General features: G+C 40.3%; 1 protein-coding gene across 1 annotated transcript; it reads right to left on the reverse strand.

Annotated features, from left to right (window-relative positions):
• Positions 1–1,758: 1,758 nt before the first annotated feature.
• elovl6 (ELOVL fatty acid elongase 6) lies at positions 1,759–19,082 on the reverse strand. Its single transcript, XM_069670590.1, has 4 exons — positions 18,833–19,082; positions 3,155–3,286; positions 2,711–2,862; positions 1,759–2,329 (listed from the first exon to the last, which is right to left on the reverse strand). Exons 1-4 carry the CDS (start codon positions 18,913–18,915, stop codon positions 1,887–1,889), a joined length of 810 nt encoding a protein of 269 aa, XP_069526691.1. The 5' UTR covers positions 18,916–19,082; the 3' UTR covers positions 1,759–1,886.
• Positions 19,083–24,060: the final 4,978 nt, after the last annotated feature.

The following is a 24,060-nucleotide window of genomic DNA, read 5'->3' on the forward strand; positions in this document are numbered from 1 at the left end:
GAGAAGATATGTGAATTTAGCATCTGAATCCATTTGTTCTACTGGCTTTTGACATTACACAGGATGCAAGTACAACTTTCTGGGTCTTTTACTAGGTCGTATTATCAACACATTCACAATTTGGCATGTACTGAAACACATTTCTAATTTATTTATTTTAATGGCCATGATCATAATTCAGGGGGACCTTATACTTGTCCTGTTCCAAAATTGAGATAAAGGTATATAAAATGTTTACCTCACCTTAATTGTGAGCAAAAAATGTGAACTGTCCAAGTAAAAGATCTGTCCATTAATCAGTGTTTTACACAAATGCAGTTAGTCCCTTTATTGCACCTCTAAGGGGAGACCAGGTATAGTGGATGTGTAGTGTACACCTTTGTATTAAGGTCCAACAGCAACTGTGAAATAGTTAATTGGTTGAGACAGTTAGCTTAATTACTCAAGCCATGCATGCTGTTTATACCTGCCACAGGCCAATTTTATCCAGAGTTGACACGTCACCTTTAGGGACTCGGGTGAAACCAGTCCCTAGCAGGTAATCAACTTACTTATGTTTGGAATTACTGCTACAAAGTAAAGTATGACATGAATGCAAGCTTGTTGTCAACTATTTAAAATATGAACCTTTCCAAGTATTAGTGCTGAAAAACCTGCCATGTACTGAGACAAAAAAACACCCCAGGCACGTCATATTTTTACACTCTTTGTTCATACGTTACATTTTTCAGCAACAATTGTTTTTGACATTGATACAGTGCAAATGCACAATAGCACAACAGACACCATTAAAGATACATACTATTTTTTAAAAGTCAATACAGCAGATTTTAACAATTTGCATGTTTGATTTTTTTCTCTTTTTTTGCTAAACATAAATATGTTTGTTCTCCATTTACACCTTTGTTGTCCAACAGACAAGGTTTTCTTCACTGGTAGGGACCCTCAAACACAGAGAAGCATTTGGAAATCAATGGCAAGTCATTTTCCAAGTGTGGTTGGCAACTTCTGAAGGTCATGACGAGTGGTGAAGCAGGGCACTGTCAGCATCTGTTTCCCATCATGCCCAGGAGCAGTGTGATCATCTGAGTCTGTCAGTCCATCATCATTCATACTTTCAGCCATACTGGATGTATATAAGCCATACTGTAAACCGGTGCTGATGTTAAACATGTCTACTTTATATTGATATGCATATTATATTAAGAAAGAGATAACCTAAGACCTGAGAAAATATCGCATTTTTGCAATGTAAGACACAGAAGAAACAGTGCCGTTCACCCCATCAGTTCGACCTCCAACACTCAGCCGCTTCACACACTCACCAGTGTCTCAAACCTTTTCTTTGACAGATCAAAAACAAAACAACAAACACTGACGACAGACAAAAACATACTTAGATGGCTTAAGTAAGCGCTGACTCCATCCATCTTCATATGTACAGATTAATTTCCTTTTTTAATATCAAGTAAACATATGCTCTTTGAAGATGTATTCTTTTTAATCTGGTGATTTTGTCCTTTTGTTATGTTCTAGGTTTTAAAAACTATTCATGGTGAATTCAAAAAGGGGCTTTTTAACTTCAGGCAGACAAACTTGTGATGGCTTCTGATCATCGCGGCGCTGCTTTCTCACCATCCCTCAACGGAGATGTCACCTCGCTCAAGGCATTTTAGATCTGCACATTAATAGTGATGCTCAAGCACAAACACCAGCAATCCTCTTGACCCACCCACCCCCACCCCACCCAAACTCCCCAAGCCTCCATGCCACCTCCGCCATCATTCCAAAACCAAACAGACTCTTTTAAGTCAATGGTCCCTGCTCTCCATTTCCAACTCCCTTTTCTTCATGATCTCCCTTCTTCCCATACTTATGGCATTTGTTTACTCGCTCTTCTTGCTGGCAGCTGCTGCCCTTAATTTGGACTTGCTGAAGTAGGCCTCAATGAAGAACTGAACAAAGAGCACAAAGTAGCTGAGGTACATGAGGGAGGACCACACAATGTTCTGCATGTGGGATGGACACTCCTGGCCCTGCTGCATCCACGAGTACACCAGATAGTTGACCATACAGCCCATCACCATCTGGGTGATCTGGGTCAGTGTGATGAACATGGCAAACTTGCGAGACACCTTGAAGCCGGCCGCCCGCAAGGCATAGTAAGAGTACATGACGGCGTGGACCAGGTAGTTCATGGTCATGAACCAGCCGCCGCCAGCCACCATGTCTTTGTAGGAGTACCAGGAGTAGAGCAGCACGGTGATGTGGTGGTACCAGTGGAGGAAGATGAGCTTCTGCTTCCTCAAGACGATGAAGAGAGTGTCACCTACAGGTAAAGTAGAGGACGTTGGGATGTTAGAAAGATGGGGAGGTAAGAGGAGAGCATAGGGGAGGAGGGGAATTAGAGAAGAGGAGATGATAGAGTGGACATGAACAGGAGGACAGGGAATATCATTACATTGGTCTCAGTCAAAATCACAAGCTGTGATTCAAACTGCTCTAAAATATGCAAAAAATATTTGATAAAGGAACTATGTAAACCCACAAAGCTGCACATAGCTCTGCTGTGGCAGTGCATCTTAGTCCCAAAACGAAATTATACTTGATTGTCTGTTAGGTTAAACAGGGACAATAGTTTATTGTCAACTATACGTAATGCACAGTCCAAATTTTACATGAGTGAGGCCACAAGAAGGTCTTGACTTACCCAGTTCTGGTGCTTTACTAAGCACAAAGGCATATGCCCAGAACTTGCTGACTGGCCCGTTGTAAAAGCTCTGGTCACAGACTGACTGTTTAAGCCCTTTCGTCATCAGGATGTACGTCATGTAACTTCCAGTACGGATGGCACCAAATATACTACAAGGACAGAGAGATTAAACAGACATAGGAAATCACTGATGTGGGAAAATGTCCTGTTATTATTTCATTAGTTAAAATCTACTTTTCACATGTACAATACAAATCATAAATTTTTTTTCATGACAAAAGTAAAGCCAGAGAAAATCTTCGTGGTTTGTTGGAACAGCTAAACTTAGTGACCACACATTTATTAGGCCACTGACCGATTAAAGAGTTTGCCCTTCACACTGAATAAAACTGATACTATACAGATACGCATTTCCTGCCTCAGATGTAAACATCTTCTCACCTAAATACGGCGAGTGTGAGCGACCATAGCACCAGCGGTTTCCTCAGCTCAAACTTCTCCCTCTGCTTCATGACATGGCGGCCCCCGAGGATAAAGGCAGCGTAGAGTGCGGAGAAGAGAAAGGACTTCTTCCTGTGAACACAAAGATGTAAAGAGATTGACATGAGCCCCTTTTTTTTAACTCTTTATTGCCTTTACCTACACAGGTTAGTGTGCTGATTGTGTTTGGTGTTTTTCAGGAATAGTCTGCTTAAAATTCATACAATCGCATCGTGTAATCATGGGCAGCTCATAGTTAGCATTAACAGACATCCTGCGACAAATGAGAGGATTCAACAAGATATAACAACAGAGAGATTCATCTGTAGCAATAAATAACTGTTCAACATCATGTTTGATGGTCTCATTTAAATGCTTTAGATGCAAAACAGGATGAAATCATAGCTGTGGCTTTTAACCAGTCAATCATCCTCTATAATAGAGCTGCTAGGAGTCCACGCAAGCAGCCAGTTTTGTAACACGTGTGATGTTCAGTTGCACCATCAACTTGTGACACAACAACAGAAAGCGCGTGGACTGAGAAAAATGGGTGCTATGTAAGAACAATGTTGTTCTCCTGGTCTTTATTAAAACAGAGGATTAAATATGAGCAATAATTATCGACATTGACTGAAAACGATTACGTTATTGTGATAAATCTTTCTGCGCTAGTTTGAATATAACAACCAAAAGTCTGCTTCTCCAACTGCTCCTCTTCCAGCAGCTTCACAATAAGAAGCACAACAGACTGTTTACACAACGCAAACAATGGCGGTACTGACTTCCCAAGCAACGCCTGAAGTAACGATTTAATGATTTGTGTCCAGCTCCGACTCCCGCTAAACGCTTAGCTTTCAGTTTACAGTTATTGCTTCTATTCAGTTCCAGTTCCCACCATCCTGTGACGTCTTAATTGACTTATCAGAGATCACTGCTGCGCCACATTAAATAGCAAACTTTTGCTGTAACGCCACCTGGCCCAACCAAATCTAAAGAAAACATTTCCAAGAACTCAAAGAGCAGGTGGTCTGACTTGACAGACTGGATGCTGTGTAGGATTAACAGAGGAGTGGGGCCTGCTGCCTGAAAGTGGAACAGCTTTGCTCAGAAACTGTTTGGTCTGTTGGACAGAGAGCAAAGTAATAGTTTGGAGCAGCATTAGCCAAAAAAGTTTGTAAAAATAAACTTATTTTTTTTATGTAAGGTTGCAGTGGGCAGTGGTTGCTCAGTGGCCAGACACAGAGACAAGTGTGATTGTGTTGCGGTGCTGGATAAAATAAACACGTACTGCAACACCCTTGGAAAAGTAGATAAATAAAAACATCAAGTCTGCTCTCAGAGGACAGTGCACAGGCAGCAGGAATGAGGCATTCTGGGAGCTCAGGGAAAAATAGCCCTGGGGATGGTGAGTTGCATAAAACTAGCCCAAGAGTCATGTTCCAATTCTGTGGTGTTGTTTTGTGCGGCTGTTTAGAGGTTGTAGAAAGATAACATGACGCTGAAATCAATCACCAAATAATTAATTATTATACCAAATATAATAATTATAACGTATTACTCAGTGGTAAGGAAATAAATGATCCTATTTAGAGCGTTAAGTGGTATTGTATTATTATACAAAAGAGAAGTAAACTTCTGTATAGGACTATTTGTTCAAGGTCTGGTGTCTTTGTAATGAACAGCACAGTATAGTAGCAACCTAGTTTAAAATGGTATGTGCAAAACTCACAATACCAAGGCAAACATTTCTCACAGAAGCGTGACTTACACAAGCTGCCGACAGTAACCCATCCTGTTCTGTTTTGCAGCCTCAGCAGAGAACATAAAAAAAAAACCTACATAGTTTTGCTGATCAGGTGTGAAGCTAGGTAAGAGAGAAAAAACAGGGCACTTTGCCACTTCAAAACTGGAGAAACAGGGCTGTGATTATAAAGAAGCCCCTCTAATGTCATGCAAAGTCTATTTCAGAAGCATTTTTAAGATGATGTTAATTTTTAAGGTCCTAGTTTGCAAGATTGTTGATGTGGCAGCCATATTGGAGAGTCAGTAATGTTAAACAGAATATCGAAAATATATACAAAACCTGCCTGTCCCACCTGTTGCAAGACGTGTCAAATGTGATCCTTTTTTTTTGCTCTATCTTTCCTCATTCAAAGGAAAATGATGTTCAGAATGTGAAGTTCAAACTAGTGCTGTAATAACAATACCCAATCAGACAACTCACTGAACATAGGAACAGAACTCCAATAAAAGAGTCAGCTGTTTAAAATAATGGACTTCATTGTGTGTCAGCATTCAGAGAATGAAGGATGCCACCTCTCTGTTCTCGCAGGATGGATGCCCACAGACTTATTTAGGCCACCTCCACAGAACAAAGGACAAAGCAGTACAGTCAAAGTCAAAAAGGAGCTGCTTTCACAGAATGACAACAGGGTTGGACTGCAGAATGACATCACTGTTTCTCAACTACACACGAAGGAGGGGAGAGCAGAGCAACGAGGAATGCACAGTGGCCTACATATTGTGGTTAGGCCGGGAGGACTGGATAGCAGCAACAATCTCTGTAGCCCCCTCAGGGTGCTGCTGTTCAGGCTGGAAGGTCACAGCGATATATGGTGCAAGTTATGACACTGTCATATACCTTTTAAGTCTAACGATGGCCTGCTAGAGATGGCATCCATTCACTTTTTTACTGTAGCTAGTACAAACCAATCAATCATTGGAACATATCTTATAATTTTATAATCAGTGTAATAATTTCACGTAATTCTTCCTCTAAAAAATTAACACTTTCAATCGTGAGCATTAAACACACTTTCTCAAGTTGATACAGAAGTTTTGCTGCGTCAATCTTCCTTGGTCTCCCATGACTCGCAGGTTATGGAGGCTAATTTTAGCTAATGTTAGCTAACTTTGATAGAGTTTGTTATATAAAGGGTGTTAGTGAGTCAGTTTGCTGTTCTTACTGTCACAATATGTTTTTGCATAGATATATAAGAGCCACTTAACACCACCGTTATACTGTTAAACCAAACTTTACTCTACCTTTAAAGTATTTTAGCAGCTTTTCAGACACAATGATTTGCTTTCTTTGCAACATTTCACATTTGTGTTGAAAACATACAACTTTTCAGATAAAAGCAATCTGAAGAAATAAATCCATCACATGTGATAAACCCAGTGTTGTATTAACTAATTCCCCGTGTGCTTAACCAAACACAACCTTACTCATCTTTTTACACTTAGAAATACTTTTCTTTGTTATTTAAGTTTATTTTAGATTTTTTCCACATTTTTATCTTGTACCTACTGGATAAATAAGAGTTTCGCAGATAAGTGTGGAACATGACCACATGTGAGGGATTATTTTAGCCACAGAGATTACAAAAACTCAGTTAAAAGGTGTTGCAAGGTGCGTTCTTTTGTGATCCAGCCCATGCTCGAATATATTTGGAGGATTTTGAGTTCAATCCTCATCATGTGCAAGTAGAATAAGCAAAAGGGTAAGATGTGCGTGGCTACTGAAGTATGTTTAGAAGATGGATTACCCTGCTGTCTTAAAAATTATAAAAGGGCAAAGAAACCCAAGGGCATGGTCAAGGCTGACAGGTTGGCGGAGGGGGTGGGGGAGGGGCTGCTGTTGTCTTTGCTAATGCTGTGAAGTGCCAGCTGCAGCCAGGCCCTGTCTGCAGTCACAGGAATCTATTTGAGACATCAGTGTGAATTCACATCAGCCCTTCATGCTCCCATGTGCCTCTGCAGCTCTCGTCCTGACCTTCAGGATTCAGATCTGCCCAGGAAGTTCACAGAACACAGGATTTCCTACTACTTGCTAAAAGAAGAAGTTTCACTACTTACAAAATAAAACCACATCATAAAAGTTATGAATGTTTTTATGATCCAAGGACCAACAGCACTTCTGTCACTTTGTAGAAATAGACTGACTATTTGTGGGGGCACAAAAGAGTTATTGATCCATAACAAGCATTTGACAAATAGCTTCACCAGCTGCAGAGATTTGTGGCTTCTTATAAACACTTTCTGTCTTTGCTTTGGAACAAACACTTTGGGGCGACTTAAGCTTCAAGACACTGTCGATTAAGTGTCATGTACTCTCTACACATTCTGCTGGATATTTGTTCCAACCACAGCAGTTATATGGTTGATGTATTTTATGAAAATGAAGACTATTTCTATCTCGGGAAATAGAACCCTCTCATATCCCAGAGAACAAGAGAGTGGACTGGAGATATGTGTAGACAAAAATAACTTTATATCATAGGTTTTATATTCTTAAGTGAACATGAGTTTTCTCTGGTGAACAGAGTTTGCTAACTAACACTTTCAGTAGAGATGGGACTCACAGGGTAACTCACGATATGATACGATACGCAATGCGTGGCCCACGATAACGATAATATCACGATACAGCGATAATTGATTTATTGCAAGACAATCATATCATATCAGGATATCTGATTAACCAAAGAATATAAAATGCCCCTAAAAAGTGAAGTGCAGAATCAATGTTTTATTCACTGCAACTGGGTGTCAGTTTGACAGATTTGAGATAAACAATGGTGCGGTGACTCAAATTGTCGATCTGTTTAGAACGCTGAATTTTATTTAAAGCAACATATCGACATCTGGCACCAGTGATATATTGGATATCGATAGTTTGTCCTACCCCTAACTTTCAGCTTTCAGCTGATGAACTGTCAAAAGACAGGTGACTAGATCTGCAATGATTTATCAACTAATCAATTAGTTGATCAACTGAAATGAATCAGAAACTATTAAAAAAATCAAACAGGAAAATAACATAAATCAGGAATAAAACTATTCCTAACGTGCGGCTCTACAGATGAGAAAATGCATTTTGGAGTGAAGCCACAGTCGTAACATTTGTTTTCATTTTTACTTCTCATAAAGGATTGCGAGGCATTATCTGCAAACATGCTCTGCCACTGTAGTATGCCAGGCTGTGGATGGGATTTATCGTGTATTTTGGGGTTAAACTAAGGTCTTCAAAGCTCGAAAAAAAGACATTTTTCAATTTGCATAAAAACAAACAACAAACTTTGTCTGGTGATTTACATGATTTACATCACATGGTGATTTATACATCACTTCAATGTGGATGCAACTGCAAAAAAAGCTTCACGCAGTGGAAAAAAGAGAAAGAAGTAGCCCCTCTGATCCTAACTTATGCCTACACCGGACAATATATTAAAGAGGTGAGGCAGGAGGCTTGACTCTGCTGTTTGTCAGAGGGGGCCGAGGCAGCACAAATGAAAAACTACAACGTCAGAGCTCTTTTTGGGGAGGATCAGCATGGAACAGTAACACAATCAGCAGAGATTTTGTGCTTGCTGCAAGGCTGGAAACCAGCTGCTTTCCTCCAGCTGAGATTTCCTCCAAATAACGGCAAGAAGCAGTGGCTTCATTTTAAAAAATGATAGGTGCCCCAGATCCACTGCATAGATTATACATGTTCTGAGTGTCTGTGAAGGTTCTCAGTCATCCAGGTCATGGTGATTTAAACCTTAATCCAAAACGCAACTGGATTTGGTTGAAGTTCTTGAAGATGTTTCTACTCTCATCCAAAAGGCTTCTTCAGTACTAAACTGACTGGTGGACAGAGCTAGAAATTTAAGCCTCTGGAGGTCATTAAAGTAACAATCTCAAAGATTTTCATTTAAATAAATGTCTGTTAAGTAACTATCTATCGCCCAATGAGGTAACACAATGGTGATTGAGCCTATGGCCCACTGATGAAAGCCTTTGCATTTGCAGTATTACAGACTGGGTGTCTGTGGCGACTTTCGTAGAAAAAAATCCCAAGCGGCGCCCAGTTAGTGACACATTTTGAAACACCCAGCAGTGGTTTGTCTGCCAGAGAGGGTAGGCGGAGCTAAGCAGCTGCTTTTGCGATCTCTGCAAGTTGCGAGTAAACAGTAATCTACTATGGCTGAACAAACAAAGAAAAGATTGACGACTACAGATACAACTTCAAAAAAAATCCAAAGCAAAAGAAACAAACTCGACGCTCAGATGAAGCAAACTCTAAAAGGGAAAGCGACCGTCAGCGAGGAAAATAAAGAGTCACAACCGGAACCGTGGACGTCACACATGCAACACTGTCTGGATATCTGGGAAGTGTGCTCCCACAATTAACGTTCATCGCTATAGGTGCCGCCACAGAGAACGAAACTGAGATCTTCGAGATTATAGCTTTAATATCTAATAGATATTGTAATCTGCTGAGAGTTGTTAACCTGTGCTGTTCACAGAGGGTTGTTCTGTTCACATGGGAATTTTACGTCCATAAGTTTGATGTACTTAACTATAATTTAACATTCAATTCAAGGAAAACAACATAAATCCTCTACTGTACTTACGTGGTCACAAATGAGATGCTCCTTCATTTGTTTGAATATGTATTGCTTCAAATATTCGTTTAAAAGAAAACCACCGAGTCAAAAGGACGTGATCAATGTTCTGAATAACGTGCAAGAGATGTTTAGTAAGGTATGTGGGGCATGGCTGACATATCTTTCTCTTGTGAATTTGTTATCTCAGGGTGAAGCGCTGAGTGAGATGCTGGGCGTTGGCCCCATTCATGCTGTTGCCAAATCCTGCTGAATATCTGACATATCTAAAAATAAAGGTGTTCCTATCTGAGGCCAAAAAAAACATACCTCAAGAGCTGCCCTGTGCAGCTGTAGCCCAACAAAACAGTCAATGCCAAGTAATATCAATATATGGGTTTCACTATATATTTCATGTAGCAGGCTCCAGATGTTAAAACAAGGCATCTGACCCCATACTCAATTGAACATTAAACTACTAGGTTAAACATCAATTAGAACATACAATTAAAAGAGATGAGTACTATCTCCCTGTGGTTCTAGACTTGACCACACCCTTTCATGTATCCTATGTAGTACACTGCATAATATCTCAGTGTGTTGATCCACAGACCCTCCCTTCCCCCACTGACACTGTTGTGTAAAGCTGCTGGATAACCTGCTGTGGAACTTGGATCTGTATTAGCTGGTCCAGGAGATTTCAGCGGTTACGTAATCCTGAGTTTGCAGTCTGAGGATGAGTCTGCACGCTTGTGCCAGTAAGCTGGAGTCTCACTGCCTCATTTAAGTGTGTGTTTACAGTGTCACATAGGCATATGCAACTGTAGGCAAAACACAGCGTCTGCGTGCATGTGTGCACGCAAACACAAACTCGCTTCAGTCCAGTGTGTGTGTAACCGTATATTCCCTGGCACTGTTTTCTTTATGTACCACGGTGGAAACTCAATCAGAGTCACTGTGCCAGAGCGAGTGATGAGCAGCGAGCCTCTAAATAAGACAGAGAGGTGCTGTGAATTAGAGCTAGCTATTACAGAACAATCTGTCAACCATGAAGAACCCAGATAGTAACACACCATCTATCCCTACTAACAGCATGCAATCCCAAGTTGGACTTTAAAGTAACCAGTACACAAGATACAATCACTCACTGGTTTAGTTCTTTCTGCATCTGCCGGCCCATATTTACCTGCTCTGAAACATAAGAGTTCTCTTCTTGAGTGATAATTATTTCAGCCTGTTAAGTGCTTAAGAACATCTTGAGTCATACTTATTTTAAGCAGCAAGACAAATGGCTTGTAAGAAGGCTGTATTGCACGAGCCTCAGCAGTGTTACAGTATATTCACCGAATCATCGTGCCTGGATCGCATCTCTTTACTTTACTAGTCATCTCAGATCGGTGGGATCGGTGTCCAATGTTGAAGACACTTGGAGATAAAGCATCACCTTTGGTGTGATAGAATCTGAATCACTCAAATGCAGTTTGACACTTGAACCAGTTACTTACTTACCCAGTCTTGACATTGAGGAGTGACTTCTTGTGGCACTGTGTCATATTGGATAGATGCCAGATATTGACCAATGTGAGGGTCATGTTACCTAAATCAAACACCATCTTAATAAGCATCTAATTAAAAGATACTGTTTGGTGCTGGCTGTGCTATGGACTAATGTTTTGATGAGTATGTTGTTCCTGTCTTGTTCTCTAAAGCACCAAATAATGGCACTCATGTCAGGTCAAAACAAGAGTTACCCCATACAAATATCTGGAACTGCATTGGGCAGTATTGCAATTATGTACTGCGTTAAAGCCATGCTGTTCCACTGACTGAAAGTTGATGGAGATTATGTGCCAAGAACAACCGTAAAAGGGACATGAAACCGCTAACAAACGTAAATCAAAGTATATTTTTTAATCATGGAAAAAAAATAGACACTAGGATTTGTTAAGAAAGTTATTTTGGAGGAAACTATTGGATAATTGTTTCACCGGCCACCTCGCAGACATACATTTGAATCCTCTAGGTACAAAGACAGTCGGCAAGTATTTGAACAATGTCGCTCTCTTTGTAGCTGCTTTCCTGTTCCTACAAGTTCTACATCGCAGGTTATCAGGGCATGAAACTTTGATATATCTTACATGTGATTTATATAGCAAAACCTACTGATTGGACTAATGTTACTGTTCTATCCGAGTGTGTCAGCATCATATACACCGATCAGCCGTAACATTATAACCACCTTCCACCCCGACAGCTCTGCAGCTACGCAGTCCCATACGCAACAAACTGTGATGCCCTGACACCTTTCCATCAGAACCAGCAGAAACCTTTTCATCAGTTGAGCTACAGTAGCTCTTCTGTTGGATCCGACCACACAGGCCAGCCTTCACTCCCCATGCGCATCAATGAGACTTCGCCAGGAGCTGAATACGGTCAGCCACGCTCCTGAGGAATGACTTATTACCAGTTTATTTAACTGACATGCACAGTGACTCAATGTATACAAAGTAAGACAGTCCATACAATGAACTGTTCTCTCTTTTGTTAGCAGCAAAGCTTTTCTATGACAGCCCGATGAAATCTGAAAGTGACATAAGAGCGCTGCTACACTCCAGGCAGACCTTAATTCCTGCAGAGCCAGCCCACATCTTCATCTCTGGCCTCACCAGTTGGAAGAAGGACAGCAGCCGAGCAAACAGCAAGCCTGCGGTGAACTCTGGGTGAACATGGTCAGAAGAGATCAGCATCATCATGTGATGCTCTCGTTCAAATGGCAGCAACGTGCAGAAGCAAGACCTTGTATATTTATACTGTTTGACCATCAAGAGGAATCTCTAGAATTAATTTCTTTCTTTCATGTAACGTTATAATACACAATGTTGTTTGCTTTCAGTTGATTTTTTGGATTGACCACACTAACACTGTGCATTAAAATAGAGCATGAAATAACATGGACTACAAAAGAAGGCTGCTTATTGCAACATCCATCCATTATCTATACCGCTTATACTGTTCAGGGTCGCAGGGGAGGAGCCTATCCCAGCTGTCATTAGGTGAGAAGCGGGGTACACCCTAGATTGATCGCCATTCAATCACAGGGCTGACACACAGAGACAGACATCTTTCACACTCACATTTACACCTACAGTCAATTTGTAGTCACCAGTTAACCAATGAGCATGTCGCTGGACCGTGGGAGGAAGCCGGAGTACCCAGAGAGAACCCACACATGCACCAGAAGAACATGCAAACTCCACACAGAAAGGCCCGCTTCATCAGAACCGCGGTTCGAACCAAGAACCTTCTAGCTGTGAGGCAACAGCGCTGACCATTGCACCACTGCACAGCTTATTGCAGCAATAAGATTCAAGTTTGACACCTGAGAAATAATTTAGTCAATTAATCACTAAAACCACCAGCTCCCCATCTTCTGCACAGTGTCTATTAGTTATGCATCATTTTTTAGTTGCTAGCCTGAACTGCTGGGATCTGGGATTTCTGTAAGAGTTGTTCTGATCTCTCATCTCAAGTTTCTGTTCAATGTGAGCAACCAGAGAACACCATTAGCTAGATTAATCAGATAAAAAGTTACAAGTCTTATTGAACCAAATCTTTTCCAAACACGCTCTGTAATTACCACTGCAACGAGACCCGAATCCAAAATGAAGACAGGAGTATCTGTTGGCCTCATCCATTCAACAGCGGGGCTCAGGATCTCTGAGACAATAGGCTGGGCTGCTCGAGGGCTGAATAAGTAACATGATACTTGGAAGGAAGAGACGTAGCTCCTCATCTCATCAAGTACAATCCGAACCTGACCTTCAAGACTAGTCAGTGAGCATGAATACTTCTTAATCAATGTTAAGTATAATGCAACACCTACATCTTAACACAGCAATATTTCTATATCCCTCATGGATTCTTTACAACGAAGAAAGAAATCATTTCATTCTGGCCACAACACTATCTGCAATGTGATGCGAACAGACAGAATAGAGGAAGCAGACAACAACAAAAACCTCATTGTTCATTCTGGCTGCATCGCTCTCAGACTCTGCATCCCTTGTTATCAGTCCAGACCAAACCCACCAGAGATCCATCAGAAGTGCAGAGACCTGCGGGGATCTGTCCCGGAGGCCCGTCAAAAAACTGAGAACACAATTTCTAACCAAGCAACCTGCCTGCATGGTAATGAGACATGATGACGTGTGTGAGAGCAGAGAGTGAGTCAGCAGGTAAAATGTAAAACAGCTCTTTTTTGGATAGTAACGCCGCACTGCAAAAACATGGCAATCTTAATACATAACAGGCCATTTCTGAGCTGCAGCCCTGTCAGCATCATCGCACAGAATCACACCACATGCATTGTGATAGGAGAGGAAAATAACATGCAAATCCCGAATGCACCTTCACACAATGCAAATGCACCTTCACACAATGCAAATGCTCACTCTGCTCGTCGTACGTAATCCTCAAAAGCATATTACACAGCAGTCTGATATCAGATCGTTCTCATTTGATTATCTGTAATGACATTTTTCCATCATGTCATACAGTGAGCACTCACTCTGATAAATGATATGCTTTTAAATCTGTTGCTATTGCTTTCCAAGATTGTTCAGCAATATACTAATGCACCTAAAGAGATAGAGGCAGCAGCTATGCAGTGAGGCATTTGAGCTTCCTAAATAGGCATCAGTAGAAAGATAAGATCATACCACATAAGCAATATACCACTTAAGAGCAGTTTATTTTAACATTCTTTATTGAGAGAACAGTATGTAAAAATATAGTATTTTACAGAAAATCTGCCACATTGGAACTCGTAGAATTTCATACTACGAAAACTCAACCTTACAGTTTAACAACAACAACAACAACAACAGTTAAACAGTTAATAACAGTTACACAAGTTAAAGTAATAATGATTTAAATAAATGTCTGTTAAGTCCCTATCTTTCGCTTAATGACGTAACACAACGGTGATTGAGTTTACTGCCAACTGATAAAAGCATTTGCAGTATCACAGACTGGGTGTCTGTGGCGAATGTTGAGGAAAAAAAAATCACAAGCGGCGCCCAGTTAGTGACGCGTTTTCCATCAGCCAGCAGTGGTTGGTCTGCCAGAGAGGGTAGGCGGAGCTAAGTGGCTGCTTTTCCGGACTCTGCAAGTGTAAACAGTGATCTACTATGGCTGAACAAACAAAGAAAAGATTGATGACTACAGATACAACTTCAAAAATAAGTGAAAATCCAAAGAAAAAGAAACAAACTCGACGCTCAGATGAAGGCAAACAGTCTAAAAAGGAAACCGACCGTCAGCGAGGACAATCAAATGCTACAACCGGAGTCAACCAGATCCTGTCTGGATATCTGGGAAGTGTGCTCCCGCAATTACCGTTTATCGCCATAGGTGGCGCCAAAGAGAACGAAACTGAAATCTTCAAGATTACAAATTTAAAGCATGCAATACAGTGGAAAGGAAATTCCTATGAGCTAAATGCAATCACTGAATTTAGAATGGAATAGAAAGTACAAAACATACTTAAGGAAGAAAAGTTAAGTGGAGCGCTGACAGTGAAATAGACCAAAATCTATTGATAAGATCAGTTTGATTCTGTCCAACAACTACAGATCCTGTCATATGCAAAGCAAAAACTTTCATTGTCATTCTAAAACTGTATTACCAAGTGAGCTATTTTAGTCTGACTCCCTGCTCTGGCTTCTCTGTAGCAGGGCCAGTCTTTTGTTGATCATACCTGCAGTTGAAGGGTGTGCGTTTAACAGAGGGCTTTAATAAAATTCAAGCTGATGTGACACAGTCGCAATGGCACCTGACTCACTTTACACTTTCTTTCTCAGGCCCCAGGTGCTATGTGATGCTGCTGACACTCCTTAAAATGACAGGAAAGCATTGACGACAGCAGTACCTTTCTAATTTTGAAATTAATGTTTTCTTTGGCCGTAAATATCTACTTTCGCAGAACATTTATTTCCATTGATGAATGCTCTGTCACGTTGACAAGCTGTGTCACCTGTGCCATGCTGTTCTTGCTGTGGAAATAGAAAACAAATGCACGACATGTATGTTTTACAATTGTATAGCAAACATATTGTATTGCTTTCTACCTATGGTACTTCTGTACTGTTAGTTACAGCAGAGAATGAGGATGATGCCCCCCTCCTTCCTCTTCCTGTTCCTGATCTTCTTGCAACTAATTATTCTTTCACAATGCAAAGCTGTCTGCTGCCAGCCTCAAGGGAACACATCAGATCAGTGTACCAGCCTCCATTCATCCCTGCAAAACAATGACATGCACACAGCATATTATATACAGTGTCTGTTGTGAAACACGTGCATTACTTCAACTGAGGATCTTCCCTCTCAACAAGACAAACATGTTACTTTGCATGTATGGCCGTGAAAAGTAATGAAAAGTGAAAGCACCTCAGGCTGCACTGAGAATAGAAAATGAACTGTTTTAATCAACAAGATATTAGCTGGGCTAAAGACCTCGAGAAAACAAAGTAATGTGATTTCAGACTCATTAAACAACTCATTTACAAACTATGCTTGAAGTATGGAAGGCAGAGAATGCAGCTCATTTTAGCTAGCTAGTTATAACTAATGGTGAGCACTAATTGCGTCATCATCAACACTGCAAAGAATACAATGAAACAATAACAATCCCTGGAGATATACTAAGTTAAATAATACATTTGTCTTACCTCTGAGGTCTGAATAGGTTTCTTGGTCGTCATTTATCAACACAGATCTTCCATCTTTGGTCGTCAGCTGGTCGCCCGTAGTGACAGATGAGTATATAAAAACTGTACATGGGTTTTTATGTTGAAGATCCTTTTACCAAACATATTTTTCATTTATGGAAATATATTTTATGATGATGTATGATTCCTTATTGTAAATATTTCTAATTAAACGTGCATTTATGTTTCTTTACTCCTCTATGTAAAGGTACGCACCATTAGAACAAAGAGAGTACCTTGTAATATATACATCTGTATATATCTATATACAGTATCTGATTCTAATCCTGAACTTTTGAAATCACATCCCAAGGGGGGTGAATGCTGAGCCGTTAGGTTCAGACTGAAAATGATGTTGCAATTCAGGCCTCACCCCACTAATTTATAACACCTCACTTATACCAAAGACTGTATATGGCGGCCTCAATTGAAACAGAAAAGGAATTCATACACAGAACCTGAGAGGATTATATGTTAAACATCAAAACAAGTCCTGAGTGACTATTTGACAGACAGAAACTGATCTAATTTGAACTTATATTTGGTTTAGATGTATGAATTTCCCGAGTAGAGGTTAGCTGATGGTGCCTCACCCCAGGCTAAATAAATAAAGGTGTGTTGTAAAGGTATGTGATAAATGTCACTCCATGATAAATGACATTGCTGTTGGCTTTCAAGTGTCCTGCTGAACTAACAGCTTCACTGTTTGGTATTTTCTTCCAAACTACTTCATTTGTTTGTTTGTTTTCTTCCTTTCTCTATCTGACCCTGAAGAAATAAAAACTTGTCAGGCTGAGTCACTTTCTCCCTGGAAATTATGGATTTAATAAACAACTCATCAAATCCCATTCTCTGCGGTTGTCTCCCCTATCAGCCATGTGCACTGGCCCTGTCTGACATCCTCCACTGCCGGAGCAGCAGAGACAAGTCAGCTCAGATCAGCTGCGACGTGATTGGCTAATACTCTGTCAGCAGACATCAGAAGATGAACGGGATTGGCCGGTTCTCAGTACCAGGGAAAGGACAGCTCCTACACATTACTGCCATGCTGTCTCGCTCACACAGACACAGATTTCATTGCAATGAACAAGAACGAAACTGTTCTGAGTTCTGAGCTCTCCTCAACCTGAATTTGTGTTAAAAATAAAATACTATATGGGACTCTTTCCAGCTCAAACAAATGACAGAAGAAGCCAGATGAATGCCTCCTGCTCACCATGTGCTGCTTTTTCTACAAACCCAGTGCCACTGAATGTTTAATGAAGCCTATACTAACTTTACGCATGACTCATTTTGTTTTGCTTTGAACCATTTTTTTGCTCAACCTGGCACCGACCTGGACAATGATGACCCTTTTCTGAGTTCACGCGATGGATAGTGGGCTGAACCTGCACATGACCCACATATGAAATGCATCAGTGCACACAACCACAGAGCAATATGTACCTATCACCAGTAGTTACAATGAAATATCAGTGTAGTATGCTGTAAGTGTAAAGCCTTCACAGCCCTGGGCAAACAAAACTTTCATTGCTATTCATGTTAAGTCATGGTGCTCAGTCAGTGCTAGTAGGTACACAGCAAGGTATTTGTTTGGATGCTCAGTGTTGTCTGTTACTTCTTTTGCCAACAATCTGTATTATCTATAGATATCTAGACTATCAGTAGTGATTTATCGGTTCATTAAGCTTTATAAGCATAAAAATGTTCTGTTTTAGATTATAATAAATTGATTTTTTTTCAGGTTTTGGACTATTTGTTGGGACAAAAAGGTCCCCTTTGACTAAAGGAGCTTGTAATGAAAACTTTTCCCTTTTCTAGACTACTTTACAGTCTAAATTATGAACAAAATATGACTTATAGTGATAACAAGAGATAAGTTAGATGTAGCCCTTATCCTTTTCTATGCAGAACTAAATATAAATAGTATAGCTTGTTGATTTTTTCAGCGTTGGCCTGCATAATAACATGCAATATGCAGTTTCATTCTCCTGTACAACACTATAATGATACTGTGACTAAGATTGCTGTAGTTCAGCAGCATGGGGCCAGGTTTGGTTCAATATGCCACTGGGCCAGTGGCTGACTGTAAATGGATGAGGCAGCTGGAGCCATGGATGACCTTTACAATAGTAGTATCACGGTATAACGGATGCCGGGAGAATAAATCACAGGAAATCAAGGACAAAACCTATACCCTGTTAAAGATGCACGATGCCACTGCGGGTCTAGTGAAGGACGGATGAGCAATGCAATCGCACGCGACTGTTGGGCCTGCGTGTACTTGTTCATTTTATGATATAGGCTACAAGCAGCAATTTGCGGATGATGACAGAGAGCCTGATATAACAGGATACAGCGAGGTTTAATCCCGGTGAACGAGGCTGATGCATGTGCGCCGTTACAGCCTATAATTCACATTCAGCACGTAAACGCAGCGTTGAATTTGAGCTAAAAAACATGAGCTATTCCGGTATTTTAAAACGAGCATGAAGCCTTACCAGTTCTCCTGCATCCATCGGATGGCTTCGTCCTCGTTGAACTGTCTCTCGAATTCGTACTCTTGCAGAGCGAGCACCGACATGCTGGCTGCGTTGCCTTTTATCTTCACACTGCTGCTGAAACAAGACGATACTCGGCCAAGCTGTTTCTATTTAGTCTGTTTCCTCGCGACCCTCGACTCGCATCGCTCGTGCTGCTGTCAGGACCTCGCGGTTGTGCGCGAGCAGATCGGCAGTCGCTGCACCTTCCTCCTCCACCGGCTGGCTGAGCCTACGCCCTCTTCCTCAGAGAGATGAGCCCCGGGTCCTAAAGCCACCGGTTTAGCTCTCATCTGTAATTATAATACATTTTTAAATTAATGCTTCTGTGAGGAGTGTTTTTTGCTGGTTATGAAACAAAAAGAAATTCATTCTGATTACTCAATATGACCTACAAAAGCAAACCAGACCATCAGCGACAAGATTGGTTATTTCTATATGGTTATTTTAAATGCCTGAAACTGCCAGTAGGGGTGTCAGAAGAACAGATTAAAGGTGTAATATGTAGGATTTTTTATTGCATTTTGTCAACAACACATTCAAACTGGGCCCCTCCTCCTGGGCTATTCATCACCAGAAGCTCACTCTCACTCTCACTCTCTCGTGCGAGAACACGGCCACCCCGCCGAGCAAAGTCCAACATCATCACAGTTAACGTTGTGCTAGCGTGCTAACCGCAGGTTACCTATGCGCTAGCATGCTAACCCCCGGTTAGCCGGTGATTGGCTCAGGGAACCACATCAGGCCCCCTCCTGAAAATGTCCTGTGTAAAGTAAAACAACAGAATAGATACAGAGGGAAGGGTCTCACAAGGGTCTGCAAACACACTCACCAACACACATGTCTAGAGGCCCATAAGTGATGATTTATATTATATTTGTAAAAGTCTATATTTTATTTTTCTAGGAAAATCCTTCTTACTATACCTTTAACTGCACGCTGCCTTCGTTTACATTTTCCAGGGTAAACATTTAAAGTGAGTGATACATACTGTATGACTATTCAAGAAAGCAGGATTAGATTTATTTATTTTTTGTTCAAAACCATCAATTAAGCATGTACAGGACAAAATCAGCAACGAGATAAGAGATGCGGCTTTGTCCACAGGGGCTGCCAAAACCGACACAAACCGAAAGTTCCTCACAGTAGTTTTCAAGTTGAAATCAATCAAATTGCATTTATATAATTTAATGATAAGTTGAATTATTCCAAAAAATAGATTATCCATAAATAATCTATAAGACTTTCATTCAGTTTGATTGATCTTTATTGTCCATGTTTGTGTACACATACAAGAAAATTGACTCTGGATTACTGTCAGTGTACTAACTGAACTAGAAGAGAACTATTCACAGAAGGATAGAAATAGACACACAGCTAAAACAAGCATTACAAAGATAGCCCAGGTTAAAAATAAACCCAGAACTATTATGTCCCGTACAGTCAATGTTATAGTACATGTAAACTACTACTATATACAAAAATGAGTAGCAACATATCATTTCTATATAACCTATACGTCAAATAGTGTCTAGTGCAACGGTGCAGAGTGAAGTAGGTACATGAAGTAGGTCAAATAAAGTTTTATTAAATTCAGTGCAATGTGTTTAAAATCACAAAAAAACAAAGCCAGAACATAACCTCATTTCAAGCTCAACTTTCACCTTGATACTGTCTGGGCTGCAGGCAAACACAGACATGTACACAAAAACTGATGTTCAGACGGTGCTCTCTGGCACACTTACCTTTGGATGGTGGACTGATGATATTGCAACTTTACTTGGACTTTCAGCACATTTCCCAATGATGTCATAAACACTGGTCCAAAAGAATCACCCGATTCAAAATGGAAAAATTGTGCTCTTTTCTGACATGTATGCAAAGTTCAAATATATGAATTTGAATAGTGCATGATACATATGTCTGTGTCACAGAAACAGTTAGTTTTTCCTCCTGTGTTCCCCTGCCTGTCTCTCTGTGTTTGAAGTGAGCATGGGCTTTTTTCACAGTGGACATTTTGACTTCTAACAGGAGGAAAATTACAGGTGTTAACAATAACTTTAACAATGGTTCTGCTCGATTCAGGTGTCTGAGAAAGCCATGACAGGCAGTCAGCATGCACACAACCAGGACCATGAAATTGAAGCAGCTACATGGAATACAGCCATCATTAATGCTACTATTAACACTCGTGCTTTTCCCACTGTGAAAAAGGCCTATGGTGTTCCCTCTCCTGGCTCCAGATTACCTGAGCACTTGTCAGCTCATGAACCGTGCAGTTTTTTAAACCCAGGCTCCTCAACCAGATAATTTTCTTAACCAGATTACTGTGCTAGTTACACGCTTCAAGCCTCTTATGTGCAGTTATCCTCAAACTCCTGTTTGTTTACATACTGTCTTTTCCAGTGTACGACATAAATAGCTCCATCACTCTTCATTCACCTCCATTCCTGTCTAAATAAACATTCATAACTTTCCTGCATCTGTGTCAGTGTTGCAACAACACAAAAATATATAGCTTTTGTCTGCATGAACATATCCTCACTCTAAATGCAAAGTGTATCTTATTTACATTGCATCTTGCTCTACTGAGGAAAGTGGCATCCCAATGTTGAAAATGTGGCGACATCAAGTCTGACATGATCATATTTTGGGTTGGATCAGAAAAAGTGAGACTTTTACACATTACCTTGTTTCACCATAAGACTTAGTAAACCCAAAAGACAATTTGTTTCCCAATAAAAATCTTATTTCATCATTGCTGGCATGATTGAAATAAAAAAACAGAAGAGACTGGTTGGCTTGTTCTCAGGGAAAGTGATCCAGCAAATAAATTGGACTCAGAGGCAGAAGTGTTAGAACACTGTCCAACATCCTGCGAAAGGTGTGAGCAAAACTGAGACAGTGTTTGCAGGTTAACTGGGACACAGCGTGTTTAGTGCACAATATTTTGTAATTTAACTCAAATTGGCTCAAGACTGATGAATTGGCCCAATATTTTAAAGCTGTCCTGCTATAGAAGCTGGTACATCTGATTTAGGATGTCAAAGTTTAAATATATTTATTTCAAAACTGTTAATAACTAGCCAACATTAAATGATTTAAATTTGTCACATAGGCCTACTAGAGGAGGTGGTGAGAGGAGGATGTTATCAAAACTGACATCCATCATGGACAACCCCTCTCACCCCCTGCATGAGACTGTGGGAGCCTTAAGCAGCTCCTTTAGCTTCAGACTGCTACACCCAACCTGCAAGAAGGAGCACTATCACAGGTCCTTCACCCCATCTGCAATCAGACTTTATAACACCAGCATCACAACAAACAATGATGTTTATTACTGAGGTCATAGTTAAAGGTGGAATGACATGTGCCATTTTGGGTTGATTGAAGACCAGTCGTGCTGCTGCGTTCTGGATCATCTGCAGAGGTTTGAATGTGCATGCAGGAAGGCCTGCCAGTAGGGAGTTGCAGTAATCAATGTGTGAAATCAAAGGTAGACATCACATGTCAAATTGACATGACTGAGCAATCGAGGCCACATTAGCTAGCAAATTGTGACACTCAGGTTCTGGGCAGACTTAGTTGGGTATGAGTTCTGTTTGTCCAAGCTGGATATTGATCTGTGGGTGCATAGAGGGACTGGCTGGGATGACAAGGAGCTCAGTCTTGGATAGGTTGAGCTGAAGGTGGCGTTCTTTCATCCATTTAGAGATATTGGCAAGGCATGATGAGATACGTGCTGAGACTGTAGTGTCATCTGGTGGGAATGCATGTATGTATGTATGTATGTATGCATTGGCCTTTATGTATATTATTCGGTGCAATTATTTTCCATATTTTCATACTGTGCAATACTCAATTTTAATATGAAAATAGGAAAATGTTACACACCATGTGTGTATGTAAGTAAAAGGGTGTAAATAATATATGTATAAATATGTAAATTATAAGTTTATGTTATTCTTATTATTGTTATTTTTTTCATTACTTCTTCATTTCCTGTTGTTGCTGTTACTATCTTACTATTATTGTTTGTATATACTATTAATCACTGTTTTCTAACCTGTTGTAAAAAGTTATTTCCCCCAGTTGGGGCTCAATAAAGATTATCTAATCTTATCTTATCTTATTTTATAGTAAATCAGTCGATTGAAGTATAAAAGAGTGATTGAAATGCTATAAAAGTCACATTTTTAAAAACTATTTAGTATTTACACATATTGAGTTTATGTTGTCTTACTTTAAAATGCAGTATAGATTGGTTGGAAAAACTTGATTTGTATGGATAGTTTTTATGATGACAAACCCACCTTGTAGTCAGATATTTTTTGTCTACATTTGGTCAGATGCACACAGGAATTATAGAAAGTTGTCACCACAAACAAGAACTCTAAGATTCAAGACGTTTACTGTCAGTCCGGTTATACAGATGCAACTGTGTGAAATTCTTATGCTGGGAGGCTCCAATTACAAGGGTTAATATTAGATATGAGGGACATATAAAATATAATAAAATAAGGTATATTACCAAAAAAGGATGCAGATATAAAACAAAAATAAATACATAAATAATTATATTTAAGAAATGTGTATTTTTTTCTAAATATATAGGCCTACAACGTTGGCAAAAAAAAATGCATTCACTGGTAGGTATCGCACATTCACGAGTGAGTATTTCACAAAGATGTTTAATTGCACTTGTGTCTTTTGAGGTTTTATTTAGTTAACGGTTGCTTGAGTCTTTTTTAACATAGCTTCAGCGAATTTCTCTTTAAATTGATATCTTACCGGCGGTTAAGGTGGGCACCTGAAGTGCTCACGTGACGTCCTTCACGCCCTTTTGCAGTGAAGCGGTCCATTTAAACTGGCACAGACCCTGCCCTCTGTTTTGGTCTGCAGAGCTACTTTTGAAGGTAACTCTGCTGCAACTGTTAGCATTTCTGTAAACCCCTTTCTACCCGCTTCCTGCAAACTCGCCTGTTAATAGTCCCAATGTCGCTCAAGTGGAGTACTACTTTGTGGAGGCACTTATTGCTTTTTGGGCGCTATCAGCTGTTGTCCCGGACTCCCAGCTGAGGCCTTAACGCGCACTTCAAGCCTGAAACTGAAGCTCTCCGTCCTGCTGTGTTGGGGGCAGCTTTGAACTACGCACTGAACTTCACCACACATCAACAAGAGACGCTTTA

Source organism: Semicossyphus pulcher, unplaced genomic scaffold, assembly GCF_022749685.1.
Source record: "Semicossyphus pulcher isolate SPU_LCO1_2020_fin unplaced genomic scaffold, fSemPul1.0.p SCAF_2, whole genome shotgun sequence".
Lineage (NCBI taxonomy): Eukaryota > Metazoa > Chordata > Actinopteri > Labriformes > Labridae > Semicossyphus > Semicossyphus pulcher.